This window comes from Enoplosus armatus, chromosome 15, assembly GCF_043641665.1.
Source record: "Enoplosus armatus isolate fEnoArm2 chromosome 15, fEnoArm2.hap1, whole genome shotgun sequence".
In the NCBI taxonomy this organism is placed as follows: domain Eukaryota; kingdom Metazoa; phylum Chordata; class Actinopteri; order Centrarchiformes; family Enoplosidae; genus Enoplosus; species Enoplosus armatus.
In genome coordinates, this window is record NC_092194.1 from 5,560,837 (window position 1) to 5,577,003 (window position 16,167).

Genomic DNA, 16,167 nt, shown 5'->3' on the forward strand with positions numbered 1-16,167 from the left:
TAAAGCAATGCAGCAAAGAGAACGTGTTGTGGGGATTATGTAAATGTGTGCATCTGTTATTTTTCACAGCTCTTGTGTTCCTTGCTTGCTTTTTCATTGATTATTAAACGTGAATATGTGATATATGCATTCTCTATGTGAAAATGTCATATGTTTAAACATTTTAGCGATAAATATATAGAAACTGTGTATTCAATGTAAAATGAAACAATGAGATGGCAGCGAGATGACTCTATATGTTTATGACTTATTAAGCAGTCATATATATTCCTTTCCATTCATCCCTCTGAGGTTACATGTGCCTGGCGAACGCTGCTGTAAACTCTGTGGATAGGCTTATGGAAGCAAACACAAGCTGCCATTTCATTTTCTATTAAGTTTGTATTTTAGTTTGAACACTTGCCACATAGTCCATTCACCACCCCACCCACTCAGACACACACACACACACACATATGTACACACCATTAAAGCTGAAAATATGCAGTCACACACATGCAGCAGCAACAAATCCACATGGGCATTTAGCCTGACTGCACTCTAACGAGGGTCATTTCTCGCCATCGGGCGGAGACATCTTCCATCCTCATGAAACATCCCCAGTTAGCCTGCAACCTTTTGTACTAACACAGTGATGAACGTTCACATTTTTCTGCAGCTGATATTTCTCTTGCTGTGTCTCGCCCTGGTGTGAGTTTAATTCCATTATTTCCAGCTTGCCAGGAAAAAGGGACAGTTCATTAAGGGAGAAAGGACTTGGCAGTTTAAAAAGACATAAAGAGTAAAAGATTGAAAATGTAAAAAGGCAGTGGGGCAAATAGGTGAAGACAGTTCGAGTTGAGTTTAACACATTTCTTGTTCATGCATTGTGTCTTGCAGGGCTTCTTCGTGATGGTGCTCTGTATGGACAAGAAGCTGTGCCATGACAGAGGGCAACGTGGGTAAAAGAGACATGCGACACCCAGCCCTGCACCACTGCCACCTCTTCCTGGGCGGGGCCTTGCTGCTTCTCCTGGCCAGCCCGGCTCTGAGCTGCCCCGCCCGATGCGAGTGCTCTGCCCAAAGCAAGTCGGTCAGTTGCCACCGCAAGCGCCTGCCCACCATCCCTGAAGGCATCCCCATTGAGACGCGCGTCCTGGACCTCAGCAAGAACAAGCTGCGCATCATCACGCCAGACAACTTCTCTTCATTCCAGCAGCTGGAGGACCTGGATCTCAGCGACAACCTCATCAGTGTGGTCGAGCCCGGCTCATTTCGTTCTCAGCTTGCTCTCCGCTCGCTCAACTTTCGCAGTAACTTGCTTCAGCTGGTTCCTGCTGGCGTTCTGTCAGGCCTGACCAACCTCACCCGCCTTGACCTCAGCCACAACCGACTTGTGGTTCTCCTGGATCATGCCTTCCAAGATCTGCGCAGATTGACGTCCCTAGAGGTGGGTGACAACGAACTGGTTTTCATCTCTCAGCGGGCCTTTACAGGATTACTCGGGCTCCAAAGTCTGACCTTGGAACGTTCCAATCTGACCGTGGTCCCTACTGATGCTCTGGGACACCTGCACAGCCTGGTCGAACTGCGCATGCGCTACTTGAGCATTGGCTTACTAAAGCCTTTCTCCTTTAAGAGGTTGACCCGTCTCCGCCGACTAGAGATTGATTACTGGCCCTGGCTGGACACACTGCCCCCCCTCTCACTGCACGGCCTCAACCTCACAACACTGTTCATAACCAACACTAACCTGTCTGTCTTCCCCGGCGCAGCACTGCGCAACCTGCCCTACCTCACACATCTCAACTTGTCCTACTGCCGCATCCAGCACATTCATCAGGGAGAGCTGGGCCAACTCCCTCACCTGCTGGAGCTCCACCTCCAAGGGGCTCATCTGCTTTCTATTGAGCCCCTCGCATTTGTGGGCCTCAAATCTTTGCAACTACTGGATGTGTCACAGAACCGCCTGGACTCTCTGGAGAGGGGAGTGTTTTCTTCACCAGACAGCCTCCAGAGGCTCTGTCTAGGTGGAAACCCATTAGTGTGCGACTGCAGATTGCTTTGGCTGCTCAATAGCCACAAGCCGCCCTCTCTGCAGATTCTGGATGTCCAGCCTGAGTGCAGCGCCCCTGAGCACCTCCTGGGGAAAACTCTCCGTGACCTCAAGGAGCCTCTGGCCTCGAGGTACATGACCTGCACCAAACCAAGGATTGGACCCAACACGACCCAGCTGCTGATGGCTGATGAGGGTCAGCCCGCCCGCCTGAGCTGCATGGCAGAGGGAGCACCTCGGCCCTCAGTGGTCTGGATTACACCACACAGACGCTACATTACAGCCAAGAGCAGTGGTAGGGTGGAAGTCCAACCAGATGGTACCCTGGAGATCAAGACAGCGGAACTGCACGACAGCGGGGTGTACTTGTGTATTGCCAGTAACCCTGCTGGCAATGCTAGCCTGTCGGCCTCTTTAGCTGTGAAGAGCCTGGGCATCGGGGACAGATCTCACTATAGCAACAGGAGCTCAAACTATCTGACAGACTCTAACAGCACATGGGGGAATGGGACTGTACTGTACAACATGACAGTCCCTATAGACATTAAGACTATCATTATATCTACAGCTATGGGCTGCCTGTCCTTCCTAGGTGTGGTCATCTTCTGCTTCCTGCTTCTGTTCGCCTGGAGCCGAGGGAAAGGACGCCATAAGAGCAACTTTGATATTGAGTATGTCCCTCGCAAATCCAACGGGGCAGCAGCAGAGGTGACGGAAACAAGTGGCCCACGACGGGTCAACATGAAAATGATTTGAGAAGGATGCAGACTAACGTCGTCAAAAAGACCAAATGTCCACATATCAGCTGAAAAAAATGTTTTTTTCTATTACACAGTGGATTTGTGACAAACGAAAGTGATGTACTAATATAGTGGGTGTCGATATGACGGTGATCTAGTGATAAAGTGGGCATGTGAATATAAAAGTGATATATGAAACTGTGGACGTGTTTATATGAAATAATGTTCTCATACAGTACATTGAATATAATACTATAACCAACATATCAATATGGGAGTGATATAGTGCTGCACTAGGCATGTGTTTCAGTGGTGACGTGATAAGTAATGATGTTGTCGACTCACCGTGACATCAAGGTGAAGGAGGGAGCTGCTGGGAGTGACAGGGGACATCTTCGCGTGGCAGTAGAGCTATCATAGCTGCAACATGTCAGGACTAAATTGTCTAATACCCATATTAGCTGCAGTATGAAAGGTGTGTGTTGTGTTCATGTGTGGGTGCGGGTGCGTGCGTGTCTGTGTGAGTGCATCAGTGTGCGCATGTTGCATTTGTGCGTTTCTTTGTGCATGTGCACGCATTGCCTTTCTTGTTGGACGGAACAATTAAAATGAACGATCGGGTCCAAAGCATTTTTCCAGGCCTTTGTTCTCGTTCGGCCATTGTAACAACAGTATTGTCACTGTTGAGTGAAAAACTGAGGATTATGTATGTTTGTATGCAAAATCACAATTATTATATTCAAGAGAAATGCTGCATACATTTTGAAATAGGTCATTGTCCCTCTTGGAATGACTCAACATTAGATTTTTCTAAACTCAAGGAAACGTTAAACACACACACACACACAGTAGTTTCGATGGGAAGCTTTGTCTTTACCATAGAGCTCAGTTTCCAGCAACACTAGACACTTTTCTTGAGAAATAGCAGTGGTCAGTGGTGTTATTACCCTGGAAAAGCTTTTAGCTATAGAAATGGCATGTTAAACCCATTTTATAACATAGTAAATCATGGGCAGATTTTCCTGCCAGACAAATCCCTTGATATGATGAAAGAGTCGGTGGCCAGACACAATGGCAAAGATTTACTGGCCGGAGCCCTCTTTGGGACGAGACAAAGTTGAGCTTCACAGATTTATGGGTTGAATTTCCCCCCTCTCTCATTTTTCTTTGATCGCACCACTTCAAGCTAGCATGTCCGGATTCTTCCCTTGGGCACTGGGTATTTAATAGACGGCAATTTGAAAGTTGTAGTGGAATCTTGTATTGTTTAGTTTTTTTTGTTGAAAATGTTTTAAATGTTTAGAAGAAGAAAAAAAATTAAGGGCAATTCTTTGTAATGCAGGGATGTGGGTGTTAACTTGTGTGATCCTGTTGTGATAAAATGTTCAAGGTTGTAAAAGTGTTTTCATATGACAAATTTATGGGTATATTTTCAAAAGGAAATAAATCTTAATCATACCCCTAAAACAGTAGTTTAAATATTGTTTACTGACTTTACAAGTTGTCATATTTCCTTTTAAATCCTTTCCTATAAATCGCTTTGTCTAAATTATAATATCACTTGTAATATTTAAATATTTTCCTATAACTCATGATATTTCTCTGTCACTAAGTATAGTATTAATCTCCAGTCATGACTTTATCCAACCCTTTCTTTGCTATTTATATCATGTCATATATAGTAGTAAACATTGTGTTGTAACTGTTCAATATTTATGGCATTTTTCTCATATGGTCAGTATAATATTACAGTGGCAATGTGATTTGTATATAACTGTATCCTTATTGCATTTTTGACAGCTCAGTCTGTGTCTCCTGTCCAGAAGCTGTCTACCAGTTAGCCGTTACTCACTTCAGGAACAGTGTACAGTATCCAACATGGTGGATAACTACAACAGGAAAAACATAGCGCTTTGGCATTATTGGCTGATGCCTTCAAAGTAGCCACTGACGATGTCCACACTGCGGACCTTCAAGGCCAAATTACTGCTCTTAAGCTATCTGATTATTAGCCACGCTAGCAGCATGGCTCTACATTCATAGTCCCCAGATGTAAATCTTCATGACTTGAGGGAACCCCTGACTACTAATGACATTGTCATCCGCCTAAGCTCTACGTTGTGCTAAGTGCTAATGAGCAAATGTTAGCATGATAAACACGCTAAACTAAGATGGTGGACATAGTAAACATTATACCTGCTAAACATCAGCATGTTAACATTGTCATTGTCAGCCTGTTAGCATTTAGCTCAAAGTACCACTGTGCCTAAGTACAGCCTCGCAAAGCTGCTAGCATGGCTGCTTGGTTAGGCTAGAAGGCTAACACTTCTCTGGCAGAAAGGCTTTAGAAAGTCAGATGATGTAGTATAAAAAGCTACACAGTCCATGTAGGGAGCAGGTTAGGGTGGATGAGTGCGTCAGACATAGGACTTTCTATCAAGAGATTACTGTTTGTTTGTGTCCCATGTGGAGCTTTAAGTTAACTTTTTATTTTAACCCAAGCCACGATCTTTTTCTGAACCTAAACCTAAGTAGTTTTTTAGACAGCCTTTCTAACACAAGGCTAACGTTGTGAAATGGTCACAGTTTGGTTCGGTTTAGGCATCAAAACTACTCAGTTTGGTATTCTGGCTGAAAATCTTTCTGTCCAAAAGCCCTGAGGGCAAACTTCTCCCATGTGCCCGGGAACTCTGGTAATAACTTACTTACCTCTCACACTGTAACAGTGTCACGGCAGTGCTGTCAAATAAATTCTGCATTGTGTTCTCATATCCAAGCTGCAAAAGGTTGCACACCCTGGGATCTGATTGTGCACTACACTTCAATGTGGTCCAGAGGGGAACTGGAAAAACCACGATTCCATGCAGCTTTTTGCTGTTTACACTGATCAGAAAACATCAAAACTGGGACACAGGAGGAAAAAAACATCAGAATTGGGACACTTTGAGCTGCAGCATGTATATAGCCTAAATAGCCTGTAAGCAAGCGAAAACATACAACATTCCATGACACCTAATTAAAGGTGAAGACCTGCGTGACCTACTTGTGGTCATATTAGTATATTCTCATCCAGGCCAAATGCTTAACGGGAAAAAAGAGTTCTGAACAGCTGCCTCACCTGACAATCAGATAAAAGGAAATGTTAATTTGGCATCCTGCTCCACACAGACAGACAGCACTTGATGCTATCATGCTAATGGTAATGTGTGTGAAAGCTCACTGGAAATATTCAGGCTGCCGCTGTGGCGTTATGAAGACAAGATCAAAGTCCTTCCAATAGGCTTTTATTATTTTCGTTGCAGTTTCCCTTTTACTGAGAGAATGCTGTAAACAATGGAGTGGAAGTGTAATGAACCAACTGTCTCGTTTCCTCACATCGTATCTCTCATAGATGGAGGATTTCCCGAATCAGTTCTTTAATGATCCGAGCTCATGCAAGTGGTTAACAGCGTAATGTAAAGGATTCCCCTGCTCAGTGATCTGGCAAAGAGACACCATGTTATTAGCTTAGCTTTATGCCTGTGATTAAAACCTAAATCTACTGCAGTAAATATATATACGATGCCAACATTTAAAGCGAATTAAAACACTTAAAGAGTGTTTGGTGGCACTCAAGTAGAGGCGTTCACGCTCTGGGCCATGCGCCCCTAAATTAATAATTTCACACATCATAAAGGATCTTCATAAAGAATCCGGCACAACCTCGCAGCCTCATCAAAGAGCATAAATCAAAGTGAACCTGACTCTCTGAGCCTGCATGCTGCGTCAGTGCGAGTTTAGCTTGGCGGGTAAAGAGGAGCTTCATCACACAAGAGATCCAGGTTTCCAGGGATGGACGAGCCGCCTTAACGTGGGATCTTTGACCTGTTGGCCGGTGATTGAAATGAAGAGCATTCGTTTTGCAATGGGGGTTACAAGTTCATCCTGTCTCATGAGATCTTCTGTCTTCCGCAGCCAACTTTACTTCAGTACTTTGTACCTCCCGAAAAACTGAGCTGACAGGAGCTGGCTGATTGTGCTGTGTATTAACCGCGAGTCAACCTAAGAGATGAAAGATATGCTGCTGTGTCAGATATGCCAGAACCACCACGAGTAGAGGGCGTATTAACAATACAAACTAGGAGGTATCTGTATTTGGGTTGTAAGTTGGGAGTTTTTTAAATGCTCTAAAAATACTTTATTTTCAATCAGCTTCTATCATAGTTTTGGTTATTTCACATGAGAGATTTCTGTATTTGTGTTGTTTTTCTGTGCTCTTCTCAGAGGTTTGAAGGGGGCGCGGCACAGATGGAAAAAGGTGTCATGTACTTCTGTGCACCAATCAGGATTCACGGTCATCAAGTCATGTCACAGTGGAGATAGAGCAGATTCGTTTTTGTAGTGTGAAATAAAACCTATAGATGTTTTTATTTCCAAACTTTAACTTTGATTGTTGTTGTGAGTTAATTGACCACCAGGCTTGTTACAACTTATCACTAATTATATCCTTATTATATCCTTGTAACCAAACTTGATAAGATACTGCTCTTTTTTCCGAACTGCCCCTGTTGCTACTACTCACCAATCATTATCACTGCTACATTTCACTGTCTGGTTGCTCCAGACGTCTGTACTGTTTTGATGCATGCTTCAAAGTAACCCAATCAATAAAAAATATTGGAGTTTGGTGCAGTGGCTCTTCCTAGTGCCCTGGGGCCCGCAGGTAATGTACAGACGATAATGAAAGGTCAGTCGCTAACCCAGCTGGCCTGCAGAGACGGCAGATTCATGCCACACAGGACCCCAGAAGGCCCTCAGTGAGGAGCTGTAGAAGTGTAATGTTTTAGCCTGCTGGTTTTGATGGCGCTGATGTTGTCATGTTCTAACAGAAGCTGCTGCTAGTTGAACTAATTCTCCTCAGACCGTTCAACAACAATGGATTACAGCCTTCTTACAGTACATCATTTATAGTGCATAGCAGATACAGTCATCTCATCACTCTGGATAAAAAAACTTCAAGAGATTAAATACTCCATTTATTGACCATTTCACATACCCCTATGAAATAAAAAGCAAGAAAAGCATTTTGAAACTTACTTCGCTGACAGTTTTAAGTGCCATATTTAAAACCAGACCAGGAGTAATCATACACTTAATGGTGTGAAACTTACAAGTAAAACAGATGGAGCACCAGATTTATAATTGTGTTTACAGTTCCTCAGTTTGCAGCTTGGCATCTTTCACAGTGTCCGCAGATATATCTCTGCAACAGTGAATAGCAGAGACACGATTTTATGAGGAAGATGAAAACATTCACAAGGCTTTTGAAAGAAGAAACACGCACATCATTCCTCTTACATATGAAAGGTTAGATTGTCAAGCAATAGAACACACGCTGGCTCTATTTAATACACTCAAGGATTTTGCTACTACAGCTACTTGGTCTGGTATGACCAGTAACTTGGTGGCCAATGTTGTAATGCTCATTTTATAACTGCTGTGTAACTGCATTACTCAGTTTGCTGACTTTACTCTTCCATGTCTTTTCAGACCGAACGTGCATTTTTGTGACACAAATTTAACTTCTGGACTTTTGGTCAGTCCATGTTTATTCGTCCCCAACAGCCCCACATGCACAGACTATACAGACATTATCTGTAGCTAGCTGGCAACGTACGCTTCTGGGCGCGACTGTGCTGCGCTTCCTGGGGCGAATTCGCAGTCACATCACAACCATATGGCAGTATCAATGCTGGAGAGGTGGAGGTCCATTGCCTGCTGTTTCTCACTAATTCTCCAGTGGGGTGTCATAATACCATTGCAGAAGAGGGCGCAACGAGATGACATGATTAAAGGGCCCCAGTTAAGCCTCGGACCGTGGAAAAACCATGGAGAAAATGTGTTGGAAATATAGTATTAATGTTTGTTTCATGTTTTTATTTGAGGAACGGGTGGTCTCCTCATCAGTCCACACAGATTTGATGTTTTCATCATCTTAAAAGGAGCTAAAGATTGAGTGACAAATAAGTCACATGCTTGATGTTCGTCATGATTTATTCACTAAGTTTGTTTGCGCTTGTCGCATCTTGTTTTTATCGATATTCCACCCCAGCCAAAACTTTTTTCCACTTTTTTCCAACATGTAATTAAAAACTCACATAAAACAGGTGACACACACAGAAACACACTTTGTGACACTGGTGCAGCTTTCCTGTGGTCATATAATGATCCGTCATGCTGGAGAGCAGTACATTTTATTCTCATTTGTCAGTGACGGTGAACCCACACTCACCATCAGCCGTCAACCATCAACCATAACCCTGCTCTGGTCAAAGTTCAGCACCACTCAACTCATCTCTGTTCAGCTGGCCCATTAAAACACAGCTTGTGGCGAGTGTCAACGAGAGGTGCAGAGTGAAAGATGAGAGCAATAACTGAAAAGAGGCTCATCACATTTTATCAGCAGTTGACCCCCCGGGTGTGGATTGAACTGATGCGTCGTCCAAACCTCAGGGGATGGAAAAGGTTCAGTGTGACGTCATTTTACAGACTTCTCCCCTGAGTTGTATTAGCCCGGACTGGGAGCTTATGAGGACGCCCTCCCTGTAAAGTGTTACATGTATATGAAAAATTACAGCTGGGCGCCTGGAGGCATGCAGTGTGATTTGTGCTGAGGCCAGGGAGAATTACAGTCATATTAGAGATGTCCTCTGGGCTTCACTTGCAACCCGTGTGAACACTAGCCCTGTAGGCAGCTAAGTGTTTGAGCTGCCTTATACTGCAGTATTGCTCTTAAAAAAAGAGCTATAACTTTATTTTGAAGGATAATGGACGGGGAGAAACATGCAATTTACATATTGTGTATCTTATCAGTGCATGTTAATTCTTTTTTTTTTTTTTACTGTTGCACTGCAGTTGGCCAGCAAGTGAGATGAATGACTGTAAATGATTCATTTGTGAGTTATGACTCCCTGCCCCGTTTCCTCCCGCAGATACTACATCACAGAGGAAGAAAAGCAAAGCTAGGTGCTGATTAATTCAAACATTAATTCTCCATACAACAAGCCTCCCAGTCAGCTTTAAATAGGCCCATTGTTCAACTGAAATTCGCTCTCACAAGACACAGTCGTCTTTTCGTGGCAGTGTTCTTGTCAGTGAGTCACCAATTAATTTAGGGCCTTCTGGAGGGCTGGCCAATGGCAGTTAGTTTTACACCAATCACATGTATTACGAGTCTGTTTAAACACGAAGATGTGACCTACATGCAGCCTGCTCGGACTTTACATGGGCCACCTGCAACAAATGTGTTTTCATTAATCAATATGAGAGCAATTCAAACTTTCAATTAAAAGTGCTACAAATACCTTGTTCTTATTGTACATACTCCGTTTAGCACTGGTCGCATGTCAGCCAGCAGTCAGAGCAATGAGGCAGAAGTCAGCGCCTTTACTGGATGAAGAGGTCACAGCCATGCTTAGAGGGTCAGGAGAGCTAATTAGACAGAATGAATGACAGGCACCTGAGGGGATAAATGCAATTACCAACAGAATGAAAAGCATAAGTAGAAGAGATGAACCCATGAGATAAAGTTGAGATTTTTTTTACTTGAAATACCTGAAATACCTGAAGTTAAAATCAGATATAGGTGGCGTAGAGCTTTGAGATAGCAGGAAGCTCGCTGCACAAACAGCTTTTGGCTCATTAGCACACACTCTGATAATCGTAAAAGCATCACAGTTAGCTGCATGGATGAATACACCCTCCCTTCTGTCAGGAAATTTATGGACAATATGACCACGATGACTATGTAAAAATTTGCCTGCATGCCAAATGAAATGATGAGCTAAAAAGCTGCAGTGCATCGAGATAACAAGGATCACCTGCTCCTAAATATATACATCCCTGTCTCAGCAGGTGCTGCTGAGATGAGTTGGACTGAGCCTGCAGACGGCAGAATGTCACTTCAAGCACGTCTGGAGAGAGGAGCAGCCTGAATAATCATTATAGCCTGTTCAGCTCTTTCCCCAAAAAGGGGAGCAATAAGCAGAAGAAGTACCGGTGCTGCATGTTTCATGTTGTCTGTTTGATTGTTTGATCCAGGATAAAAGACGCACAGGAAACCCAGACGGCTGCCTCCGCTTGGCTTCCTTCCAAAGACTGTCACTGTTTGGAAATGACTGGGAGTCCCTTAATGTCTTAGCAGTATAGGAAGGATGTCTAGAGGAATTTCAATCTGTAGAAGCAAGACTGGGGTTGACACTGAACAGTGTCTGAGGGCACAATGTAATAAGAGCAACAGAGCACAAATGAGGCCCTGAAGAAAAACTTCAACACATGAATCAGTTTTGTTAGCCAAGAACATTTGTACATAAAAGTGAGTGAGCCTGATGAGTTTGTCATGTAAATATCACTGATTATAGAATAATAAAAACTGACAAAACTTGAATGAAAACCAAATCTATCCAAGACAAGAACACAGATACTGAAAGATTACTGATTCTCCTACAATAGCAACTAATGGCAACGTTAAGATTAGGCAACTAAAACACATCATGCCTCCTGCATGAAAATTAGATGTGCTACATGTCTATCCACCATCCCAACTGTCACACCTTTACTTTCTGCTTCTCTGTGCATTGGCACTGCACATTAACATTACATTAGCACATTAGATGCAAATTCTGAGGTGTTGAATCGTCCAATATGGATGCAATCCCTGATACGGACTGATGAAAACCTACGTGAAATAAGACCATGCAGTGTCGTTGTGTACAGCAATGGAAAGCTGTATAAGTAACATGTAAAAAAAAAATATTAAAATTAAAAAATAAAACTACAAAAAAGTTCTCCAGAATGTTGAGTGAATTCTGTGGCTGACTGCTCAGGTCTGACTTCTGAGTAAAGCAGCCCCACCAAGTGCCACTGGCACTTAGACATAGGGAATTGGAAAACAAGTTCAAAGGGATTGTGGAAGCTTTGGTCTTGACCCAAGAAAACCTGCAAGGGACAAAGCAACTCCCTTAGAAAACAGCAGGCTGCTAGTGGAGGTGGTATATTGCAAGAGGGATGCGGCAAGGTGTGTTAAAAGAGATTCTCGAGCAGGGACAGACTGGGAAAACCTAGAGAGAGGCCCTCTGTTGTAGAACTCTGTGTGCCACAGGAAGACGTATTAAATGATGCTTAGGTACAGTACGCTGCAATACTGTAACAGCTGTTGCTTAAAGGCGTCCCATTACATTTTGATATGAAAATGCATTCATTTCCAGTTTACTATTGTGATGGTGTTGAGTTTGCGATTCATACCCAGAGAGGGCGGCTTCATCTGAAATTGGCTGAAAAGAGCATGTGCATGGCCTTTTCATCATGCATCATCCCATCCAGTGAGATAGAATAAACACATTAGCCACAGATCGTCAACTTAGCGTACAGATGCATATTTGCATGTGAGGGTAATCGGTAAACACCAGTATAAACAAATGAAGCTCACACCTGAAGGCATGACAAATAAAGCATGATGTGCACATATGAGGCATGAAATCCCAACACAAACACAGACACAGGAATGTAAGCAAGCCCATAAAAATCACTTTCTCTGAGTGTACGTGAATGCATTTGAAGTGGAAACTGATCAAACCTGAAGTGATGCATCAGCAATCAAAGAAGGTCTGATGTACGCTGTTGTTCAAGGTGAAATGTGCCACTAAGGTTTAACTATTCAGATTGTCAAAGGCTTTTCATTTTTGCTATTGAAACCTGTCTGGGATGGTCTTGGGCTTTTAATACATTCTGGTAGTCTCCATTTAGACGAACAGCTACTGATTGCTTTCTGCGAAGGACGTTCCTGGTGCTGGTGCCCCTAAATCTTTACTAAAACCTCAGGTCATTTGTATTGATCCAGTCCAAAGTTTGGGGAGTTCCGGCAGATTTTAGGGAAACACAGTAAAAGGATCCTAACACCAAGTTTTTAATGTAAATGTAATTTAGCATTCAATAGTCTGGTGGTATTAGATACACTCATTATATTCCTGACAATGCTTAGAATTTAGCTGCATGGGGAAAGTAAATGTATGTAATTTACAGAGACTCCTAATACTGTATGTTATATTCTAATCTTCATTTTGTATTGTAATCTCTGGACCAGTATGCAACCATTAGCTACTAATATTGCTACTCAGACAGCAAGTAACATACAGTGTAAGTGTTTTGAACACTTTTCCTGACACTGCTTTAATTCATTACATGTCCATTGACACAAACAGATTTTACTTTCACAATTGAAATGACATCTCAATTTCAATTACGTCTTACACTAATGCTGAAACGTCTTGTAGCACTTCCATTTTAAATGTCTCGTATTTATATTTCCACTGACACTTCAACTAAACTAAGAGTTTATAGTTTGTAGTGATCAAGTTTTGGGTTGTCTGGTAGATTTTAGGCAAACACAGTAATAACACCAAGTTTTTTTTTAATGTTAATATAATGGAACATGTAATAGTTTGATATTAGTAGATCCATTTATTCCTGATAATGCTTACAATTTAACAACCCATGGAAACAGCAGATTCATACCATTTACGCAGGCTCCTAATTCTGTGTGTTATATTCCAATTTCCGTGTATTACTATAATCTTTTGACCAATATGCACCCATTGAGACAAACTAGTATTGTTCTTGATCATCCTAACGTCTCATGATCGGTCTTTGAGACAGTATGTGAGACATTCTGTTAAATAGCTTGCAGTGTTAGTCTGTTTAGTCGTCTATTCCAAAGTACTTTTTTTTTAAACTCATTATAATGATTGGCTCGTGGCAGCGAGCCACAATGCAGCTGGGCAAGAGAAAATGAGGTTCTTTGAAGTTCCCTCTTTTGAATGGCAACGCAGATCATTGTTGTTGTTGTGCCTTGTTTCAAACCAGGAGCCTTCTTTAAAAGCATACAAAGGAATCAGGCTTATTATGGCCCAGTAGCCTATCCATACTTTGCCCTTTTTAAAAAATGGAGTTGGAATTGGAATTGGCAGGATCAGCCTTTACTGAGCGTGATCATGAGCATGACAGATCTTCGTGATCATACTTCTATGATTCATCTCTAGCGTTTTTGTTCTTCTTCCCACTCTATTTGCAATGTGTATTCATGTCAGTGTTTTATGTTGTCTAATCTTTTATGTCAATGTGCCCGACACAGCATGCACTCAGAATGTCTCGCTTTACCCACCAACATGTGTGATGTAGATCTAACCCAGGGTATGTGAAGGAAAATAGGAGGTTATTATAAAAAGAGAGTGGAGTGGGGTGGCAGAATGAGGGAAGCTAGGATTCATGGAGGCCCCGGGGGCTGCTCTGAGGGCAATTTTGCCCCATTTCTCGTGGCCATGTAGGTTAGTGGGGAAAGGACTGATGTTAAACCGATCCTAATGGATGTTGGCGGCGGGCATCAGGCTGCCGGCCTGGGCGGAAACAGGAGCCCGTCTGTCTGTCTAATGTCAGATGAAAAGAGATGCTGTGCTGTCACTACTCTCAATCACGTCTCCCTGAGCAAAAACACTGACGCTAATGAAGTGAACCACAGATACAGAGACGCAGACTCCATAACCTCAGAGCTTTTAGCACAGATCACAGCTCAGTCATCCAATTTAGCTCTTTGTACTTAAAATTCCAAATGAAATTGTGTTAAATCCAAATGAAATTAGCAATTCATGAGGCATTGACTGTGCCAAACACATTACAGATCCATTTGAAATGACTTACCGACATGCTATTAAGTGACTTGACTGCCTTCATCAAGACTGGAAAATTAACATTTTTACCTTAAAGCTCAGTTGACAATAATGAGATGTCATTTACTTGAATTTAAAATGATTAATGAAAATGAACTTGAAATGCTATTTAGTCTTCGTATCCAAGTCGAAAGAAAAAAGCAGGCTGCCAGTTAAAGGGGGTGTCACATGATTACCACTATTTTCAGATTTTTCTGAAAAATTTCAGTTGCACAGTTCAACAATACTGAGAGTGTACAGCCACACTAACAGCTCTGTAAGGCTGCACGCGGTGCTTTGAGCTATAGCGAACATCAGCATTCTAGCATGCACACAAAGACAATGCTAAAATGCTGCTGGTCAGCAGGTATAACATTTACCTTGTTAACCGTCTTAGCTTAGCATAATAACATGCTAACATTTGTTAATTAGCCCAAAACACAAAGTACAGTTGACGGTGCTTGAGAAAAAAAGTTAAGGGCTCACCAAAGTTATTACAATTCATACTGAGGGGGACATGAATGTGTGTACCAAAATTTCATGGCAAATGGTTTTCGAGACATTTCACTTTTCACCACAATTGGGAACCTTATGGTGGTGTTAGAGGAAAGGTCAGGGGATCACCAAAACCAATAGGCTTCATCCTCTGGGGACCATGAATGGCTGTACACAATTTTAATGGCAATCCAGCTTGTAGTTGTTGAGATATTTCAGTCTGGACTGACCAACTGACAGACCATCAACAAACACGCCACTGGCATGACATCATAGGGATCAGCTGGACAGCCATTTGCTAATATGTTAATGGTGAGTAATGCAGTAGTTTCTTTAAATACATTAATAACCCACACACTCTCCATTAATGTAATAGGTCAACCGCAGGAATATACAGTCAATGCTGTCTCAAATGTATTGTAGGCTTAAACAAGCCTCTTATTGCATCATTAGCACGCAGGTCAGAGCATTTGCAGCTGGTGGATTCACAACTAGGCTACACAGCTAATTATGTGTGAAACAGTGAAAGAGAAGGTTTCATGACAAAAAAAAGGCATAATTTGGAGCATAAATGAAATATTTTCATATTTCTTATGGGAGCACCGACAGATCTGCCTCCCACTCATTAGGGCACAGAATCAGATGTGAAATGTCAGAAATGACAGCTGAAGACAACAGTAACACTGCATAAAAAGCCTGCTTGCCAAGTTGAATGATGAGCTAGGATGCTAGATATTTTAAACAATGCCTTTTTACTGTCAGAGAGAACGGAGTCTACATCGACAAAGGTGCATTACCAACAAAATCCGAGAGACAAGTCGAGGAAGTTAGCAATGTCACAGACGAACAGTGAATTCGGGAGTTAAGACGGGATGTGGAAAGGTGTTGAGAGTTCATACAGGGGTCAATAATACCACACAAGCTAGAGTTATGGAGTTGTGTGGCAGCAGAGTAACACAGATATTTGCCTCGTATTAGATATGAGAAGTACTTTAAACAACAACTATATAAAACTGTAAAATTGTATTTTTTGACATGTAAACAGAAAAATTGAATAGTGGATATAAAAATATATATATTTATATAAAAATATATAATTTAATCCAAGTAATACTATCAGCATCAGTTTTCAAAAACACAGATTTTTTAAGGGAATTGT

The 16,167-nt window shown here is 42.2% G+C and overlaps 1 protein-coding gene across 1 annotated transcript; it reads left to right on the plus strand.

The window, feature by feature from the left end:
- Positions 1-922: 922 nt before the first annotated feature.
- On the plus strand, positions 923-2,791 carry lingo2b (leucine rich repeat and Ig domain containing 2b). Its single transcript, XM_070920443.1, has one exon. The coding sequence runs from the start codon at positions 923-925 to the stop codon at positions 2,789-2,791; it is 1,869 nt and encodes a 622-aa protein (XP_070776544.1).
- Positions 2,792-16,167: the final 13,376 nt, after the last annotated feature.